Source organism: Macrotis lagotis, chromosome X (assembly GCF_037893015.1).
Source record: "Macrotis lagotis isolate mMagLag1 chromosome X, bilby.v1.9.chrom.fasta, whole genome shotgun sequence".
In the NCBI taxonomy this organism is placed as follows: domain Eukaryota; kingdom Metazoa; phylum Chordata; class Mammalia; order Peramelemorphia; family Peramelidae; genus Macrotis; species Macrotis lagotis.
The window spans coordinates 293,665,168-293,685,593 of record NC_133666.1 but is presented as its reverse complement, the minus strand read 5'-3'; the positions used below and the strand labels follow the sequence as shown (position 1 = coordinate 293,685,593).

The following is a 20,426-nucleotide window of genomic DNA, read 5'->3' as shown; positions in this document are numbered from 1 at the left end:
GCCCTTTCCCCATCTATAAAATTAAGGTTATAATATTAGTGACATCTATGTCAGAGAGTTGTTGTGAAGAATGTTTTGCAAAACTTATATAAATTTATAAAATATAAATAAAATATAAATTTATTAAAATAAAAATATAAACTTATATTCTATAAACTTATATTGTGTAGAAGTTATATTCTATAAATTTATTATTGGTATTGAAATGAAGTGGCAAGGAAGCTAATTGAAGAGTATCTTTATATTACCTCGGAAATATTTCTGGTAGTATGATATAGTGAGGGAAGCACTGAATTTAGAGTCAGAACAAATTTTTGTCTTTGCCACTAATGACCTTGGTCAAGTCACTTAACCTTTTGGCTCTTCAATTTTCTCAATGATAAAATGAGGTTTTTAATATAAATCAATATATCAACCTCAAATAGAAATGGGGACCACCATACCATGCATAAGAATCTCTGAAGGCTGGATATTGTCTTAGAAAAACCATATTTTAACATTATCTATATATTATTATATTTCATTCATTTTATTAAATATTTTCAATTACATTTTAATCTGGTTTGGGTTGCACCCAGAAGTATCGTGGGCTACATGCAGCTCATGGGTCTTATATACAACACCTCTGATATAAATGAATTTTAAGTTTCCTTCCTTGGAAGCTGGGTGGACAATGGCTAGAGGGCCAGTCCTGGAGTCAAGAAGACTCACCTTTCTCAAATCAGGTCTCAGACACTTACTAGCTATGTGACCTTGGGCTGGAGAGGAAAATAGTAAATCACTTTGGTCTCTTTGTCAAAAAAAAAATCCATATGTGGTCATAAAGAGTCAGACACAACTGAAAATGAAATCTATGAGCCTTTTAGTATTAATGTAGACCACTAATTCAAATGAAATAATATGTGCACAGCTCTTTGAAAAATTACACAAACTTAGATATGTTACATAAATGCCTATTATTATTGTTGGTATTGTTATTATTATTATTATTATTATTATTATTATTATTCTGAGAACAGAAGTAATTTTAAGAATTATAGTCACAGAGTTCCTTGATAGTGATAATAAATGCATACCAACCAAGTTTACTAAGGAGCTTGAATCCAAATAATATCTACTTACTTCATAAATATTGACTTCTTCAACCACTAGTCACTCAGTTTTGGAGGTAGGCACAATCTCAAATAATTACCAAATTCTGGTAAAGCAGAAAGAGCATTGGATTTGGAATCAAAGGTTCTGACTTCAAATTCTACCTCTGTCATTTACTACTTGCGTGACCCAGGGCAAGAAACTTACCTTCTCCAGTTTTCCCATGTTTTCCCATTAGTAAAATAGGAGGATTGCATTAGGAAAGCTCCTGGCTTTAAATCTGTGATCTTATGATCTTTTGAATGAATTCCCTAGACCAACTTAGCTTTGTTGAAGATAGGGGTGAGTTACAGTTTAGCCCCAATCTCTATTTTACATCAAATTATCTCCATTCTCTCTCTCTACCCACCAATATTTTAAAGTCTAGACTTTCACAACTCAACCACAAACAAAGCACAGTTTTCTTTTTGGATCACATGCAGCTGAAAAAAAAAAATCTGTCTTAGTGACCACCCTGTAAACTCCATTCAAAACTCATGCAGCGGTGGGTTTTGGATATCTATAATATGGAGAAGTTTATATCCCACAGCCTTGAATTTTAAATGGAGGTCATTCTTTTCTAAAACTTAAACACCTTCCACTGGGGAAAAAATAAGTCTAAATTACTTTATGAAAAGTGAAGTTGGAACCAAACAAAGGCACTCAAGTTACAAATTTTAAGACAGAAGACAACAAGGTTAAAATTTTCATCCAGATCTCCATCCAAAAAAACTACTCTTTCAATTAAGCAGACTGAAAACATGTATTATATGTGAATGAGTCTTGCATATTTCTCAGACCACAGTTTCACAGAGAGAATTATCAAGAATTTTCCTTGGAATGGATCAACAGTGGGCAAGAGTCCTGGACCTGGAGTCAGAAAGACCTGAATTCAAATTCAACTAAGATATTTGCAAGCATTGTGACTCTGGATGGATGAGTCACTTAACCTCTGTTTGCCTTAGTTTCCTTTTTCATAAGATGGGAATATAATAACATCTGCTTTCTATGGTTACTGTGAGGATCAAATGAGCTTTACAAATATGCAAATCACTTTGCTTTTTTGCTTTTTGAAAGGCAGTGGGATTAAGTGACTTGCCCAAGGTCACACAGCTAGGTAATTATTAAGTGTCTGAGGTCATATTTAAACTCAGGTCCTCCTGATTCCAGGGCCAGTGCTCTATCCACTGTGCTACCTAGCTGCCCCATGTAAATCACTTTGAAAATCATCATTGTTGCTGCTGCTACTTCTATTTTCTTTGAAAGGAAGTGAGTTCAGTACTGTGGGCAGCTGCAGTTTGTCTCAGAGCAGATGGCTCCTAGCACTGGCTATACAGAAGAACTAGACCTTATTCATTTTCATTCTGAAAGGTCATACAGCAGGGGAGACTTCAATACTTGTCTCCCAGCACCACCACTCCGTGCTAATTGCTATATTTTCAATATGAGCATTTATACTTTGGAAATCAATGCTACAAACAGGAGTTTGATTTATTGATTTGTTGATTGCTTAGGCTTAAGAAAATGATTTAGAAAATGTTAATAATTCATATTAAACAGGGCAGCTGGGAGGCATAGTGTAGTCAAGGGGAACTGAGTTCAAATCCCATCTCAGACACTTAATAATTACCTAGTTGTGTGACCTTGGGCAAGTCATTTAACCCCATTGCCTTGCAAATACCAAAAAAAATTCAGATTAAACCTATAATCAATTAAATAGTGAGTAAATTCCTTTCCTCCCATGTCCCTCAGTTGGTTATTAAATATTTTCCAGCGTATCCTTGGTTACCAGTTACAAAATATTTCTCATGTTGGTAGAATTTGGATTCAGAAGTCTTGCATTGGGTGTATGGGATTCAACTCACTCTGAAATTAGGAGGAAATATCCAAGGGTCATAGAAAATAAGCTGCAGGCTTTGACTCTTTCCTAAAAGGTAGATTGATTGCCTCATATTCATGTTTTAAATATTTTTATTTGTGAAACAAGGAATTGATCTGAGAACTACTGATCAATTGGGTCCCATAGTCTGCCTGATGAAATTATGGGACATAAAGGACAGGCAATAGACTAAAAAATATAAGAATGCACCCTGTAGAGCTTATAAAAGTATTAAACTTTTGAGTGGATCAAGCTACACAACCAGGAGAATAACATCAACTGTGAGGTCAGGGTTGATGAGATGCTACTCCACTGGGCCCCATTGACTGCTCTAATGGAAGTTCAGAAGGATGCTACTTTGATGATTGACTATAGTCACCATTGCATTGAGCCCCTGGTTCAGTTGGCATCCTGTCCAAGCATACTATTATGCACTCTTGGAAAGAAAGATATCCCACATGCTGGGACCAGCAGGAGTCTCAGGTCTGAGATTTGGTCAAGCTGCTAGCTCCAGGAACTAAAATTTTGATTGCCCTCACCAACACTACTCAACTTAGAAATAAATGTTCCTCTCATATGGCATGTAGTTCACGTCTCCTTCAACCATTTACTTTTACTGTAAAACACCCATACACTAGGTGAGAAGAGGAGAAAGAAATCTCCCTCAATTAACCCCACAGCATGTTCTAAAAAGCACAAGGAAAAAGAAGTGAGTCTTTAAAGAGTTTCTTCATAAGTTGGACTTTTCCTCTTTTCTTGACTGTCTTACAGTTAGTTTTTACTGTAGACCACAGAGGGACAGTGATAATAATTTCACTCAATCACTAGTTGCCTTTATCCAGGGGTCAACACTATTACAAGGTATGATGGGCCACCCAGAGACTGAAAGAAACATTCTCTTCTGTCTCATTGTCTGTTACTTGATCATCCCATCCTGCAATTTTATCAAACTGATTAGGTGAATCAGTTAATAAGGGTTAATGAACCTCTCATCTATTTTTGTTATAAGATCAAACCTTGACTCCTTAAAAGGAATGAACTTTATGACAAAAAACTACAAAAATATAAGAAAAAATAACTTTGTAATTAAGCATACATAACAAATTCTTCATGGAAATCACATACATAACTGTTTGGAGTATCAGCCCTGATATTCATATACCTGTTATAAATAATGAGCAATATGGTTACTAAAGTGAATGACCAGTCACTAGGAAATAATATTCATTATACAAATACAATCCTAGGGAACTCTCTATAAGATGTAGTACATGCTTGTTGACTTGATTAGAACCTATCAAAGCAGCATCTGGAATATGCATGGAGGCAAGGGGGCAGGAATAAGGGAAGTTTCTGGTGAAAACACTTCCTATCCTCTACCTTTCCTAAAGCAACAGTTTTTATTTCCATCATGTGGAGTAGGAAGGTTATTAACTCTTGAAATAGTACTGTACTTCTTTGCAAACAATCCTATTATTGATTTCCTGTCATGAAATATATTGATGCTTCTGTATTCATCATCAATAACTTTAGGTGAAGTTCTACTTAACTAAAACACTTATTCAGATTTTCTATAAAAATTCTCTTTGGGGAAATTTATGTATGTATGGCAAACTTTTGCAAAGTGTGGCTAATTTGTTGTGTGTGTGTGTGTGTGTGTGTGTGTGTGTGTGTGTGTGTGTGTGTGTGTGTGTGTGATAATTCCAAGTTTCCTACTCTGGGAGGAGGGTGAGGAAGCAGGACCTCCAAATAGTATCATAGGTATCTTGCTTCCTGTACCTAATAAAAAAGATTCTGTGGTACCTACTTTTCTGTAGCTTTCCATTAATGATATTTGTTGCATGTTTGTGCAAAGGGAGTCACTTTGACAGTTATAACTTGAGCCAAGTATTTATAGAGGGATGTAGCCTGGGAGGAGCCAGATGACCCTTATTTGGTTTTCTTTGGAGAAATTGTCAATCACATACACTTAGTATACCTGTAGGGAACTTAGGAAATTAGTCATTTGAAGCTGCCCGGTGGTCAATTCTTTATCTGGCTTCATTTGTGAATTAATTTGGGAAGTTGAGGTTGGACTGTTGCTCTACTCTGAAACACAGGAGGGCACATTCTTTCACTATCCAGAGCTCTCTCAGGAGTCTAGGAATGTTCTTAAAATGAAATGTAATTCTGCCTGCCCTGCAGACAATTTCCTATTAACATTTGTTCATCAAAAAAATAAAACAAAACAAAATGTAAAAAATACAGTCTTAAGCCATTTAAGTCTAGTTTTGTGGATACATAAATTTTCAGTCCAATTTTATCCTACAGTTTTGAAGGTGATAGTATATAAGATGATTTATTATAAATATACTATATTCTAACCTGTTCTCTATTCAAAACACAGTTCACTAGGTTTAGAACAGAAGTAGTATTTATATATATATATATATATGGAAATTTATTTTAGACCTATCTAAAAACTAAACTGGGAATAAAAGAATATCCTATTTTATGTCATATATTCTTTAAAAAAAATCCTTTGGGTGGATGAAATATTCAGTTCATGTTGTGAAAGAAGAGTGTATTTGAGACACCTGTAGGCTAACCATTATTTAATAAATCAACCTGATCCAGCAGGTTAAGATTATGAAATGACAAAAAAATAACTGCTTGCCTACAATTCCCAAAATACAATGTTCTTTGAAAAAGATGTGGGAGGGGTGGCTAGGTGGCACAGTGGATAGAGCACTGGCCTTGGAGTCAGGAGTACCTGGGTTCAAATCCGACCTCAGACACTTAATAATTACCTAGCCATGTGGCCTTGGGCAAGCCACTTAACCCCACTGCCTTGAAAAATCTAAAAAAAAAAAAAAAAAAAAAGAAAAAGATGTGGGAGTCTCAGCTCTAGTTAGCTTCATTTTATATAATTTGAATATATTTTACTAGTCTCTAACCCTGTGTGTGTTTAAGTTTGTATTTTATGAGTGTTTGGCAATAAAGAGAGTTCCAAAAAATTTATAATAGTTTTAAGGAAAAAAATAAAAACATTCTCATTTTTGCTATATCAAAGACATATCCAATCATTTCTCAAAATCCATGGCACCATTTTCTTAAACATTCATCCATCCACACCCTTTAAATAATCTCCTCCACAAACAAACAAAACATTAAATATATTCCAGGCAAAACCAACAGCTGCTGAGCAAATCTCTTCTGAAACTCAGCTTTGGGAAAGACCAATGTTATTTCACTGTACCAGACTGGACTGAAGGAAGCAGGGGGAATACTGGAAAAGAAACAGGAATTTGCAATGCTAAATGGACCAAACTAGACTCTTGGTCTGAAAAGCTGCCTCAAAGGAGGTTTTCTTTTCTCAAAGTTCTGGGACATTCAATAGAGGCTTTGAATAAGTATAAAACACAGGGTAAAGTGCTTATGCTGAGCACAGCTGTTGGCTAATTGTGATTGGATTGTGGTATTTGCTGGTTGGGTGAATTTTGCATGTATTAGGGGATAAAGGGGGGACTGTTGCTACCACTTTTTTAGTTAAGTGTCCAGAGCATCCTTTTCTTTTGCATTCTTAAAACTGATTAGCAAAAAGAAAACAAAATATGATATAAAAATGCAGAAACATGAGGCCCCTTCCAACGAGTCCCATGCTTAATTGAATATTATAGCTTTAGAACTCGAAGAGACCTTAAAAATCATGGAGTCCAATACTGTCATTTTGCATATGAGAAAAGCAAGGAAAAAAGAGCCTTAATGAATTGTTCAGGATTATATAGCTAAGAAATGCCTTGAGGTATAGTCTGAAAGCTATACCTAACTCCAAGGCTAATACTTTACTCACTATATACATGCCTTCTCTACTCATTGCCCACTGGACTGTGCCACTTAGTTACTGTAGTTTTCCCCATTACAAAGACAAATCACATAGGCTAGATGAACATAAAAGATTCATGGATTTATAAATTTAGGGATAACTAGATAATAAGGTGGATAGACTGCTGGCCCTGAGATCAGGATGACTTGAGTTCAAATGTGACCCCAGAAACTTACTAGCTGGGTAAACTTGGGCAAGTCCCTTAACTCCATTTTCCTAGTTTCTTCATCTAGAAAATGTATTGGAGGAAGGGAATGGCAAACAAACCCTTCATCTTTTCCAAGAAAATCCCAGATTTGGTCACAAAGTGGTGATACAACTAATTGACAAAGCAACACTAACAATCACAAATTTAACCACATTACAGTTTGCCTTGCTAAGAATTATAGGGAAAAGGTCTACTCAGGAGAAAAGGAAAAGGGCTTCTGCCTTCTCTATATGGGGAAGAGAAAGAAGGAAGCAGCAGTTATTTTTAGAATGGTGATGAGGAAGCTATATGATTTTTTTCTATTAAAAATAAATGGCAGCCTCAAGCCTTCTCAAGGAATGACTTTTTTTTAAACTTCCTAATGGGATCTTTATCCTGGTTAATCCTAGAAAAAAGGAATCTAAAGCACAAATAGATTTCTTTATTAACTTCCTCAGTGCCTAGTCCAGGGTAACTTGACCAGAAGGGAATACTGGGTACAGTTTTAGCTTACTGTAAGAAAGCTAAACAAGCATCTAGAATGATTTATTCCCATGAGATAATGAACTCCCTTTCACTAAGGGCCTTCATCCACTGGCCAAAGGAGTTGGACTAAATGACTTCTAGTGTTTCTTCCAAATCTAAAATTCTGTAAACACTTGGCTTGAATTGATTGTTTAGGAAAAGAAATTCCTTTGTAAATTGCACTTTGCAGTTATGGAGGAAGCGAACACAAAAATAAGAAATGAAAGGGCAAGAGAAAGTATAATTTTTTCTTATTATAATAATAGTAAAAGGGTATCTTCTGACACAGGGAAGCTTTCCCTCCAAAATTAGGTGAAATTTCTTGTAATCACCGTAGTCCCAGTTTTTATGGCAAAGTTGGTATGAATTCATGGCAAGGCCTTTCTAAAATTAAAGGAGAGTTTAACTATAGATTTAGCTCTTTCTCTTTATTTCACCATTAAAAGAGAAAAATAGCCTTGTACCAGAGACTTTCACAGCTTGGAGCCCCATCTTACATTGATTCAATTGCTCTGGCCCGTGGGCAGGATGACTCTCTGGGACAACAGCAAGGTTTCTTCTGGTACTAAGTCTGGCATTGGTGCACCTACCTTATGTGGCTGTGTACTTTGACAAACAAGATGATTTACTGAGAAAAGGTCTTCAAAACCTTTCTATCCACATGACTGAAGAGTCAGAAAATCTGGTATATTACTCCTTAATAGTTTCTGATATGTATCTGCACATTTCATCTTTTTTGCCATATGCAATATTCAACACATTTGTGTAAAAGAAAAGGGTATTTGTTCCTAAAGCTTTCAGCAATTTTTACTCTGAATATGGTACCTAATTAAAAGCAAGGCAGGAACACTTTGATGGCCACATTTGGGGTTTTGAAAGCTGCATTATATATTACAGAAAATACTGTAATTCTTTTACTTTCTTTGTGGTCCCTACTTTTTCATCCAGTGACATCAAGAAGGCTCATTTAATTATGGTCATTTAAAAATGAAAGGATCTCATTAATGTTAGACAAATAACATGCTATTTTAGAGAAATTCTCCCTGAAAAATCTTTTTTTTGTTGTTTTTTTTTCCCTGCAAAATCTTGATCAATCTTTAAACTTCTGTTCCTTCGGTTATACTGAACCTTTTTGGTATTAGGAATCACAGAGGATGAGAAGGCATGTACAACTTGTCTGAATTAGTGAGGAAAGTCAAGAAATGATCTCTTCAAATATTAACTTTGTATAATTTTGTATGTATCTCTATATGTGCACATTGATTCCCCCATTAAACTATAACTTCCTTGCTATTTCATTTTTATCTTTGTATCCCTATTGTTTAGCCACGCAATAGGTGCTTAACTGACTAATTAATCAATTTTTATAAGTGATGTTGACATCTTCTCACCTGTGAAAATTATCTTGTGTTTTGGGGACATTTGCACAGGTTTTTATAAAATGAAGAGATTTCTGATGGAAATCTGAAAGTTTCTTTGAATCCCTTAGCAGAAACAAAAGGAAATTAATGGAGAAACTCATAAGCCTAATGGCTTAGGCTGGGAAGTGGATCAGTCTGGTCTACTTACCAATTGGTAAGTAGGTTATTGAAACAGGGTATTCAGAAGCAAGGAGGTACAAGGGTAGAAAGCAAGGGGAAGAGTAAATAAAATAAAAATCTATCTTTTAAATCCCCAGTGCATTTTTTTCCTTTCCATCATTCAAATTCAGTAGAGAATCAATCTTTTTATCCCTACCATTGGTATGAAATAACTAAGCCCTCTTAAGGATAAAAGTCTTTGTGAATTCTCGAGTCTCTTGTTTCAGTTCTCTTTGGATAGTCCTCTCCAGAGCCAAAATCTAAGACATCTGGATAGTTGGTAAATTCCTGAGGTAATGGGAACTCCTCTGCTGATGAATGAGTCCGGTGTCCAAACACCTTCTCTTGAAGTTCTGCGATGTCATTTCGGATGTCAGCCATCATCAGCAAGAGGAAATCAAAAGAACCAGGGGGTCCCTATACATTTAGAAGCAGAACTGAGAGTAAGAATATTATAGCCTCAACCCTAAAGTGTCCAAAATTATTTAATTTGCTAAGGTTTACTGCTCAAAGTCAACAGCAAACTTGATGGAAAATGTATTTGTTAAATTCTATTGCTCAGGCAAGGTGGTCCTGTTGATGGCAATAATCAAGCAAAACGTCCTACTCTAACCTTCAAATCACATGTGACCTTGGGTGGATTATTTAAGCCTTCAGTACCTCAGTTTTCTGATTTGTAAAATGGTGGACTTAGAACAATCATTTCAAGAAACTCCCTAGAATAACAAGTATTAAAATCTATTTTGAAAGTATATTGTTCTATGAATGACTTAGCTATTCTCAGTAATACAATGATCTAAGAAAATTATACAAGATTTACAATGAAAAATACTATCTACTGACAGAGAAAAAACCTGAAGGCTTCTGAATGCAGATCAAAGCATTCTTTTTAAAAACTTTTTTTTCTTTTTAGGAGGGAGTTAATATTTTCATTTGCAACATGTCTAATCTGGAAATGTTTTGTACAACCATATATATGTGTATATATATAGGTACACACATAAAGATGTAAACCTATATAAGTTTGATTGCCTTCTTAGAGAGGAGGAGAATTTGGAACTCAAAATTTTGAAAAATGAATGTTAAAATTGTTTTTATGTGGAATTTGAAAATATACACAAATTTAAAGAATAAAAAAGCATGTTGTCAGTTCATATATATATACATGTATATATATATATATATATATATATATATATATATATATGGAAAATGAAAAAACATTTAAAACCAACATGAAAGGCATGTTAAAAAGAAATCAGTCTTTCAATAATTGGGAAAGAATCAATGGATTTCTAGTTTTGTATATAGCAGATACATATTATTTTCCATCATTAAAATATTTATGTATCATTAAATCTATTTAACATCATTTAGTCATCACCACCTCCAGTCATAATACAAGGAAGTTTAAGCAGGCATTTCCCTTGCCTTCTGGGAAATAACAATCTCAGACACTTCAGATGTAGCTTGTTAAATATTAGTTAAAGTTATGATTTTTTTCCAGATCTTTCATAAGTCTGTTTCTGATGGTGATGAAATCAATTTTAGATGGTAAGCTCCTGGAAGGTAGAGGCCATTTTTATTTAGTTTACTTTGTACAATGTCCCCAAAGAGCACAATTAAGAAGCAGGTGGGTTTTTTGATAGGGATAAAGAAATCTTTGTTTCATGTAGTCAGATAAGTGGTTAAGTTTATAGGATGTTGAAACTAGGAAATTAAAAAATTTTTTCTTTTCTGATTTTTCTTCTGTTAGACTAGTTTTAGAATAGTTCACAAAGTACTGGATAAGATACAAACTAGGGTTTTGAATCTCCCAGAAAAAAAGCCTTCTAATTAAATTGAAGGTTCTTAATCTTTTTTTGCTTCACAGATTTTCTCTTCCCCATCCCTCTACTTTGGCAGTCTGGTGATTTCTTAGAGTTATGATTTTAATGATTTTAAATTAATAAAATAAAATGCTTAGGATCATTTAAAAATCAACTATACTCTAGTATGTTTATTAAAATATTTTAAAATAATTTCACGGATTCTGAGAAAATAAGGATGTCATCATTCTTATTTGAGTTTATATTGATTAAGGGCATTCAAAAGCCTTTCCAATGAACATACTAGCTTGGTAAGATTGGATAAGTAATACTACTTACTGGAGAGCCTTTGGGTCCTGGAGCTCCTCTCTCTCCCTAGAAAAATCAACAATAGGATTGCTATCTAGAACAAGTGTCTACTATTTCAATATCTACTCTAAAAAAGAAATAAAAAACAAGTCAAAGACAACAAATAAATTTCTGTGATTAAAACCAAATGTAAGGGCTGCAGCTGTGCTTCAGGAACCCACTTATTTGTACACAGCTGCCCAGGTCTAATGTCTCAGATTTCCCCCAAGACATATATTTCCAAATCAGATTTGACAGAAGCAACACACATATCCACAGGCAGTTAATGGAGTTTCTTACAAACTTTGAAAATTAACTCACAAGGACTCTCCATCCCATCCCTTTCTCCCCGCTTCCTCTCTCAAAATGCCACCAATATGAGACAGCAGATAGTTCTCAAAGTAAAACTACCAATTGGTTCCTGGAGTTAAATATATCAGAAAATGAAAAAGCTTAGTAAAAGCCTTTGGTTAAAATAGAATTTGGGAATTTTCTTCAAGATTTTTCAGTTTTCTCCATGATATCTCTTTTTAATTTTCCTCCCAATTTTCTTATTTCTGAGAATACTTCTTTGCCTCAATTTTTTCTCTTCCCCTGGAAAATGGGAGTATTAGACAGTACTTTAGGCTCAGTTCGGTACCCATAGTTTTCACAGCAAGGAATATTTAAGCTTGCAATATTTAAGCTTAGTACACACCTTGGAACCATCTCTCCCTGGTGCACCTGGTGGACCCTAAAAGACAAAGGAATCTTGTTAAAATGAAAAGGAAATGAAAACAGAAAAAGGAAACCCCCATGCTAAGTGTATTGGAGAAAAAATACTAACCACAGGGCCCCTCCGGCCTTGTTTAATATGGGATAGATCAGGAGATGGTCCAATGGGTCCCATTGAGCCCCTGGGTCCAGGCTGTCCAGGAGGCCCAGGAACCCCAGGAAATCCAGGACTTCCTTTTGGTCCAGGTGACCCTGTAATCCAAAGACATCCTATAAATCTCACAGTCTGAGAGATGAACATTGGGAGTGAATAGACTCATATGCCTCAAAGGTCAATATCAAGCAATTGTCTCTGTATCTCTTTCTTTTCTAGAGGCAAAAAGACAACTTGCATTTTAATCTGATTCTCCTGAAGCAGAGGTTCTTAAACTATGGATTTGCAAATTTTAAAAAATATCCTTTGATAATTCTATTGACAATGTTAATAATTTAACTAATTAGCTTAATTTGTAATCTGATAGATTTCATTTTATCCATTTGAAAATTTTTTTAAATTATTCATTTTTCTAAGAAGGGGTCCATAGATTTTTATCAGATTGCCAAATAGGTCCATGACACAAAAAATTGATAATAATAATAATAATAATAATGTTGATGATGATGGCTACCTTTTACTACTTTTTAGGGAGTTTCCATCTTAGGTTACACTAAGTGATGACTAGTGAAATAGCATGGTTTTCAAGTCCTTGTGAAAAATTCTAGAATTTTCAGATTATGTATATGTCAGTTTAGGACCAGACTTAGGTCATAGCACTGACAGGCCAGTTTAGATTTCATCCAAACTTGTCATTCACCCCAATTTTGAATCCTATTTCCAGATACATGATTTGGAAGCAAATGAATTTCCTCCTTTGATTCAAAGAACTTCTTCAATAGCTGAAAGCCAGCTCCAGGAACAAGATTTTATGCAGTGAATGAATTATTGCGTTGCCACCCAAACTACAATTACATGTATGAGGTGGGGAACTCCATACTCTTCCATTCTATGGGGGCAATGAGTGCAAGAGCCTGGTTCTAATCCTAGAAACTAAGATTTGCCAAATATGAATGATTTCTTGAGGTCTTTTTAAAGAAAATCTGTATATTCTCTGACTGAATTATCTTAAGATTTAGAACTAAAATATTAATTGAATATTAATTAATTGTAAGGAAATTTGATTAGCTTTTGCACTGCCATTAATAACCCTAGGAAAAAATTTTAGAGTAGCTGCAAAACAACCTGTAACTTTAGAAGCAAAGAATTAAAAGGAATCAGGAATTCATGGAAAAGCAAAGGTGAGCTTCATGAATAGATGCAGTGCATGTAATTAATCTTAAGTTAAGAATATGCAAACATTAATGTGTTTGAATCAATAATGGTTACAATGGTTTCTCCTTTATTCTGGCTTCCAGTACCAGTCATTGTTGTACTACATCACGCATTTAGTATGGTAGAATAAAATCGGATTTGGACTCAAAGGATCTGTATTGAAATCCCAATTATGACATTGCAACCTTAAATCCTTGGGAAAGTCAGTTAATCTCTCTATTACTTAGTTCCCTTACATGTATCTGTGCAATATGACTTCTTAGGTCTCTCCTAGCTTTGTTGGATAGAGGTTTGGGAATGTTTTAAAAAGTTGGAGTGCAGTACCCTGGACAGCTCAAGTCAAGTTAGGAAGTGCAGAAGTGAAAACAGTCCAGAGGTTTGAGATATGAATTCAAGAAGGAAAAGAATAGTAAATTTTTTTCTTGTCCCTGTAGCTTGTCCCTACTATGGTTTAATATGTACGTGTGTATATATGTATTTAAAAATCAGAAATGACTTCTTTCCAGTGAAGCAAGAATGTCCCAGGCTTTGAGGAGAAGGGAGAAGCTTAAGATTGAAGTAAATTCATAAGAAAAGATACCACATTCATTTACAAATAACAAGAAGCCTCTATAAGACATTTTCTGAGAAGGTCGGGAAGTAGGTCAGTCATAGGACTTCCTCTTGGGGAGATATATTGGAAATAAAGTTCAATACTAACTCTCATTCTATGAAATAGAGATATACTCAAAATTGCTTCTGCTGCATTTAAGGAAAAACAGGATTAGGATAGAAGCAGGAAAGGGAAAAAAGTTAGTCTGGCTCTGCCTCAACTTTTTCCCCCCAGTTTATCTCCTTCTACCAAAACATTCCCATCCTTCAAGGCTCAGCTCAGACCCTGATTTTTTTTTTCATGAAGCCTATCCTAACCATTCCTTTATATGATGATTTATCCTTTTTTCTAACCTCTTTCATTATAGAGTGAAAGAATGTTAGATTTGGAGACATAGAACTTTTACTGAATTCCAAATTCTGGCTTTTGCTACTTGTATGTCCTTGGACAAGTCATTTAATCTCTCTGGAGATTATTTTTCTCACTTTTCTCACCTGGAACTGTGCTTTATGATGACTTAAGTCCCTTCTAGCTTTAAATCTATGATTACCTCTTCCTCTTAGTTTCCTTAGATTTCAAGTTCAGTTCAAGTGCCATCTTCCCTGCCTTCCCCAGCCCTTCCAGATGCTTTACTTTCCTTTACAGATTATTTTCTGTCTATACTATATATATATGTATATATATATATATATTTAATGCAAGAAATGAGCTATTTACATGTTGTATCCCTTATTAGAATATATAAGATCCTTGAGGGCAGGGATTTTTCTTTGGTTTTTGAGAATTTTTCCCCTTTCTTTGTATCCCAGCACTTAGAAGACAAGTAGTAAGCATGCTCATTGATTGACTGATTGATCATCATTATAGCTGGTTGCTTTACATGTATATGCCATTAAATAGTTCTTAAAATTCAATTTTAATTTATTTTGAATTCTTTTTCTCTCAATTTCCCTTTCCCCACACATTGAAAAATGCAAAAAAACTCAAAACACATTACAAATATATATAATTAAGCAAAACAAATTAGTGAATTGGCCATGTCCACACACAAAAAAGGAAAGAAACCATGTTTCAGTCTATAATCTGAGTCCCTATGTTTTCTTCTGGGGATGAATAGCATGTTTCATCATGAGTTCTTTGTAATTATGCATGATCATTTAGAATTCTCAAGTTTTTCAAAGTTATTTATCTTTACTATATCATTCTTGTTTAATTTATTTTCTTGTTTCTGCTTACTTCACTCTGTGTCAGTTCATACAAATCTTACCCTTCATCATTTTTGATAGCACCATAGTGTTCCAGCATATTCTTATAATTTTTCAGTCATTTTCTAAATGAGGAGTATTTCCTCAGGTTCTAATTCTTTTCTGCTACAAAAAAGAGGTGCTACACATATTTTTGTAAATATGGGTCTCTTTTTCCTCTTTCTTTGACCTCTTTGGAATACAAGCCTACTAGTGCTAATGCTTGGTCGAAGGTATATACAGTTTCATAGCCTTTTATACACATTTCCAAATTTCTTTCCAGAGTGGTTGGACTGATTTACAATTCTACTAACGGTATGGTAATGACTATTTTTTGTTAAATTTTGAGGTCATAACTCAGAAATGCTACTTTCTACTTCACTTCCCCTAACATTGACAAAGCAATTACCATATAATAGATGACCATTAATTAAAAAATAAATGGAACTGAATATTAGTGGACTACCTGTTGGTGTCCAATAACAAATAAGAAAGTTCATTTTTTAAAACAATGAGCTTACATATTTTCACTTTTCTTTTAGTGATTAATGAATAATCTTAAAGTCAACTGATAGTGAAAAATAGGGAACTCACCCACTTAAATAGCAATGATTCTTTATTTCTAAAATTCTGATGGTGATCCAGATTTGACTACCAACTTTTAAAAACCTATACATTAGGTATTCATCAAGCAGCTTATGTTCAGCCAGTATGCTGTCAACTAGAATCTTCTAGTATTTTCGCCCCATCACTAGTAGAATGAATGAATGATTGAATGAATGAATGAATGAATTACCTGATGCAATGCAATCCACTGTCATTTTATTGACACATAAGATTAAAAATCCAGAGCTAGAGGAACCATAGCTGTTATAACGCCCTCATACAAATTTGGAAACCAAGGCACAGAGAAGTTATGTGATTCACCCAGTGGAGACTTTGCTGTGTTTCCCAAAAGTTTTCATTATCTTCTTGTTTTCCCCACTCCTCTCACTCACCTGGAGGACCCTGACCTCCAGGTTGCCCAGGGGGTCCTGGCAAGTAGGTGTTTGAAGCCAACAACTTGTCAACAGTGACATGCTTGCCCAGGTCAGCAGCATTGTTCGGGAGCAATGCAATCTGGAAAGAGGGTAATAATTCCACTATTAGAAAGAAGAGATTCATGGTTTTATGGAAGATCTTGTCACATGTTTTGAAAGCAGTTATGTTTCCAGTACAAAGAACCAGAGAAAGCTAGGACTGAATGGAACCCTAGGGATCATCTGGTCCTACTTTATTTTAAATAGTGAGAAAATTGAATACCAGAAAGATGGAATGATTTAATTCAGAATCATCAGCTAAAGGTCACCAGAGTTAGTGGTGGAGTCAAGCTAAAATCAAGTTTTCTTTTGGAAAGGACTTAGGATTTGGAGATTTATCCTCTTTATCTAGCTGATAGAACTTAATTCTCCGTGGGACCAGGAGTCTTAGAGTAACTTCTGGTTATTCAGAAATAACTTTTGGTAAAATTGTGAAGTAAGTGACACTAATTTGTGGTTTCCTTCATTCCTTTTCAATCCTAACCTGAAAGGCTCTCAATGTTTCCATCCAATAGGGTCCCCTCCAAACTTATATTCTACTGGATGAGCTAGTACCTTGTGTTCTGAACAGCCCCCTCCTTACCATATCTCATCACAGCTTACCTGTCCTATATCTCAGTTCTTTAGAGTCCAATTTCCTGCTAGGACTGCTGTGAGAAATTAATTCAAGTTCTGGATATTGCTAAATAAAATAATTAATCTGTTATACATTTGATGATTATATTGCATATGTTAAATGATATAATATGAATGATAGCATATAATTTATAATGTATATCTTATATTTACATGTAAGTATGCATATTGTATCCCCCCTCAAAACATAAGCTCCTTGATGGCAGGGACTGTAAAATTATTGTCATTTTATCCCCAGAAACTAGTGCAGTGTCTTACACATGGTAGGTGCTTAATAGGTATTTGCTGAATTGGATTGACTTGATGCAGGGAACAGCATGAATGCCTTCCAGAAAATAAATAAGATTCATAAAGCCTGTTGTGTTTAAACTTCTAAATTTCAATAAACCATCCTATCATTCATCAAAGTCTTCCTTCAATTTCTCCTCCCAATTAGAGGCTACCCTGCATTTTCAAATTTTAAGCATTCATTTAGATCAGGGCTATCCAACCTTACTTTTAAAAGTTTTTATTGAAATAATAGACAATATATCTTGATTTACCATTTTAGTGAGAGCTCTGTGGTAGCTTGACTTTCTTTACTAAAGCATTTAGTAAACCCACAGGGGGGACATATAAAATTGTGCTGCGGGTCACATATGACCTGTGGGCCACATTTTGGATAGCCTTGATTTAGATCATGAATTTAGACCAGTAAAGGTCATCTTATACAACCCCTCCATGTTATAGATGAGAAAACCCAAAGAGATAAAGCGACTCAACAAGACCCTAGATATAATGTATCAGAGTCAGAATTTGAATCCAGATCCTTTTACTCCAGACTCAGTACTCATCCCATCAAATCACATTACTTCAAACTTCTCACTTTAAAGATGAGGAAACTGAGGTCCAAGTCACATAAGAAGTAAAGCAGTGGACCTGGAATTTAAATAAAAGTTTTGTGACTCCAAATCTACCATTCCTCGTGTTGCACCATGTTATACATCAATGGAGCATAAACAGGGTGTTCCAATCTGTGAAGATTTCATGGTTGGGTATGGTGATAGGCCCTCAATTGCCTGTCATCCAAGGATCAGTCTCAAAATTCAGAGAGGGTCATCATTAGAAGATAGTCTACTTGGTGACTTTTGGGCCATTGTCTGTCTTGAAACACAAATGTTAACAATCTTCATCAATTAAAGATAGACCCACCCACACCACTGAGATAACAAATCTTTCAGTATATCCAAGAAACTTGGGTTATATGATAGAAGTAACCTGCAAAAATTCCAAATTGATTTATGTTCTTTTAAAAGCTAGATTTTTATGCTAATAACTGATATAGACTTTAATTATTCTTGACCCAAATTATAATAGCCTTTGTTTTTTACTTGACAGATCAGAGAAAACATTCTATAATATAATTATTCTAAATTTTAATAGATTTGCTTTGCAACATTATTTATCAATAGTTCCTATCATATCTAGAATCTAAACTCCTCAAGTTTATGTGTATTAGGATTTTTCTGAAGACTTTTTACATGCAATTTTCCATGGACCCTAACATGTAATACAAAAAAGTTAACTTAAGGAAGGCTGGTTGGCTTAGTGGATAAAATACTGATTAGGGATAATTAAGAGGGAGAATTCCAGGGGGATCTGTGACCATGAGACCAGTGAGGAAGATATTTTTTATAAGATTCAATCCCTTAAATCACAACAACCAAGTAGCTATCTGCTCCTGAATAACATATAGATAGGACTTTGAATTTTCTGCTGCCAAAAGACTTTTACTGTGGGGAAAGATGCTTCTATCTTTTCTACTATTTATTTTTGGCACCTCTATAATGTTTATATTAAACATCTTCATTATGAAACATGATTCTGGGAATTACCACTGGCTTTATTGTTCTCCACTCCCCCGGCCCCCCGCCAAGAGAACATTCTGAGTTTGGTGTTCTTGTGATATGTTTTTACAAGCTGACAATTTTCTTTGCTCATGGAAATGTATTATCCTGTCAGTGGAATAAGATGCAGATTCATGAAGTGTGAATCAACCATATTTATATTAAACACCTCTATTATGAAACATGAGTCCGAATATAATAAATGTCTTACATATCAGGTTATCATTTAAGGCTGTCATTTTTTCTTATGATAACCTTCCTACTTTGAAGAAGCTAGTTCAAAGTAAATTCTAAAGGACCTTTACAAATTGGAATCAAGTTCAAGGGGTCATTTAATGATTAACTTGTGCTGGCCTCCTAACTTCAGTCAGTCATTCTGCAAATGTGTGTCTTTGGTCTGAAGAATGACAGAAAGGGAATATGTGGATTGATCTGGTGTATTCTTTCTCTTCTGTGGGAAAAACAGCTTAAAATATATGTCCTATTAACAGAGGTGGGGCTGGGAGAATAGTGTCACCTGAAAGCACTAAATTCTATCCTTATTTGGCTTCTGGTGAAAGAAATAAATATGAAGAATAACAGCTTGTTATATGGGGCATAGTGGAAAGAGCATTAACCTGAAAAATAATAAGACTTGGGTTCTAGGATCCATACTCATAGATTTAGAGCTGGAATAACTGCAAAAGCCATTCACTCCAATGTCTCTCATTTTATAGATGTGATTCAGACAGGCAATGTGTCTTATCTCAAGTCACATGAGGTTGAAGTGATAAAGATAGGATTTAGACTCACTCATTTCAAAGTCCACCATTCTTTCTATTCTATCTATTCTATTCTATACCATTCTATTCTATCATTTACTAAGGTACATCCCTACCCCTATCTTACATCTTACTTCCATCACCTAGAAAATAAGAGGATTTTGCATTGGAATACTTAACATGGGGGTCTATGCATTTTTTATATTTTGAAAACTGTATTTCAATATAATTGAATTTCTTCATAATTCTGTTTATTTTATTTTATGCATTTAAAATCTTTCTATGAAGGAGTGTGTAGACTTCTTTGGATTAGCACCAAAAAAAGGTGAAGTATTGTGCTAGATGAGTTCAGAGGTTCACTCTCCTTTCTAACATCTTAGGATTATGAAGTCTGTGTTCAGAATTCTGGATAACCAAGTGACCCTTTTCTTCAGGAAAATCTTCCAGACTCTTCCTTCTCCATCCCTCTCCTAAGAAGTGTTCCTGTTCACCCTTGCAAAATCCTCTATGTTGTCTTATTCATTGGGTGACATGTGAATGTTAACCTCAGTTTCCTGGCTGACCTTAGCAGGATAATTATTTTCTGGCTACTTTCAATTCCACTGTGATTTTAGCAAGTAAAGGCTGAATGTTAGGGTTTTGTTTTGGTTAAGTGCTGCTGTCTTATATCCCTGGATTCACTCCTTGTAATAACTGTAAAGTGAGTACAAGGAGATAAAGAATTTAGGAGGGAAGTTACAGCAACATTCTTCCAGTTTTCTTCCATTTTGTAAGTCCCATCAAACATACCTTTAATATCATATTCAAAATTTAACATTAAAA

The 20,426-nt window shown here is 34.7% G+C and overlaps 1 protein-coding gene across 1 annotated transcript in view; it reads right to left on the bottom strand.

Moving 5' to 3' along the window:
- Window positions 1–205: 205 nt before the first annotated feature.
- Window positions 206–20,426, bottom strand: part of CCBE1 (collagen and calcium binding EGF domains 1) — a 352,034-nt gene continuing 331,813 nt past the window's right edge. The window contains exons 8-12 of the mRNA XM_074200478.1: window positions 16,241–16,361; window positions 12,150–12,289; window positions 12,021–12,056; window positions 11,315–11,350; window positions 206–9,584 (exon numbers count right to left, since the gene is read on the bottom strand). Of these exons, the coding sequence (XP_074056579.1) occupies window positions 9,351–9,584; window positions 11,315–11,350; window positions 12,021–12,056; window positions 12,150–12,289; window positions 16,241–16,361 (567 nt within the window). The 3' untranslated portion in view covers window positions 206–9,350. The remainder of the gene's footprint in view (window positions 9,585–11,314; window positions 11,351–12,020; window positions 12,057–12,149; window positions 12,290–16,240; window positions 16,362–20,426) is intronic.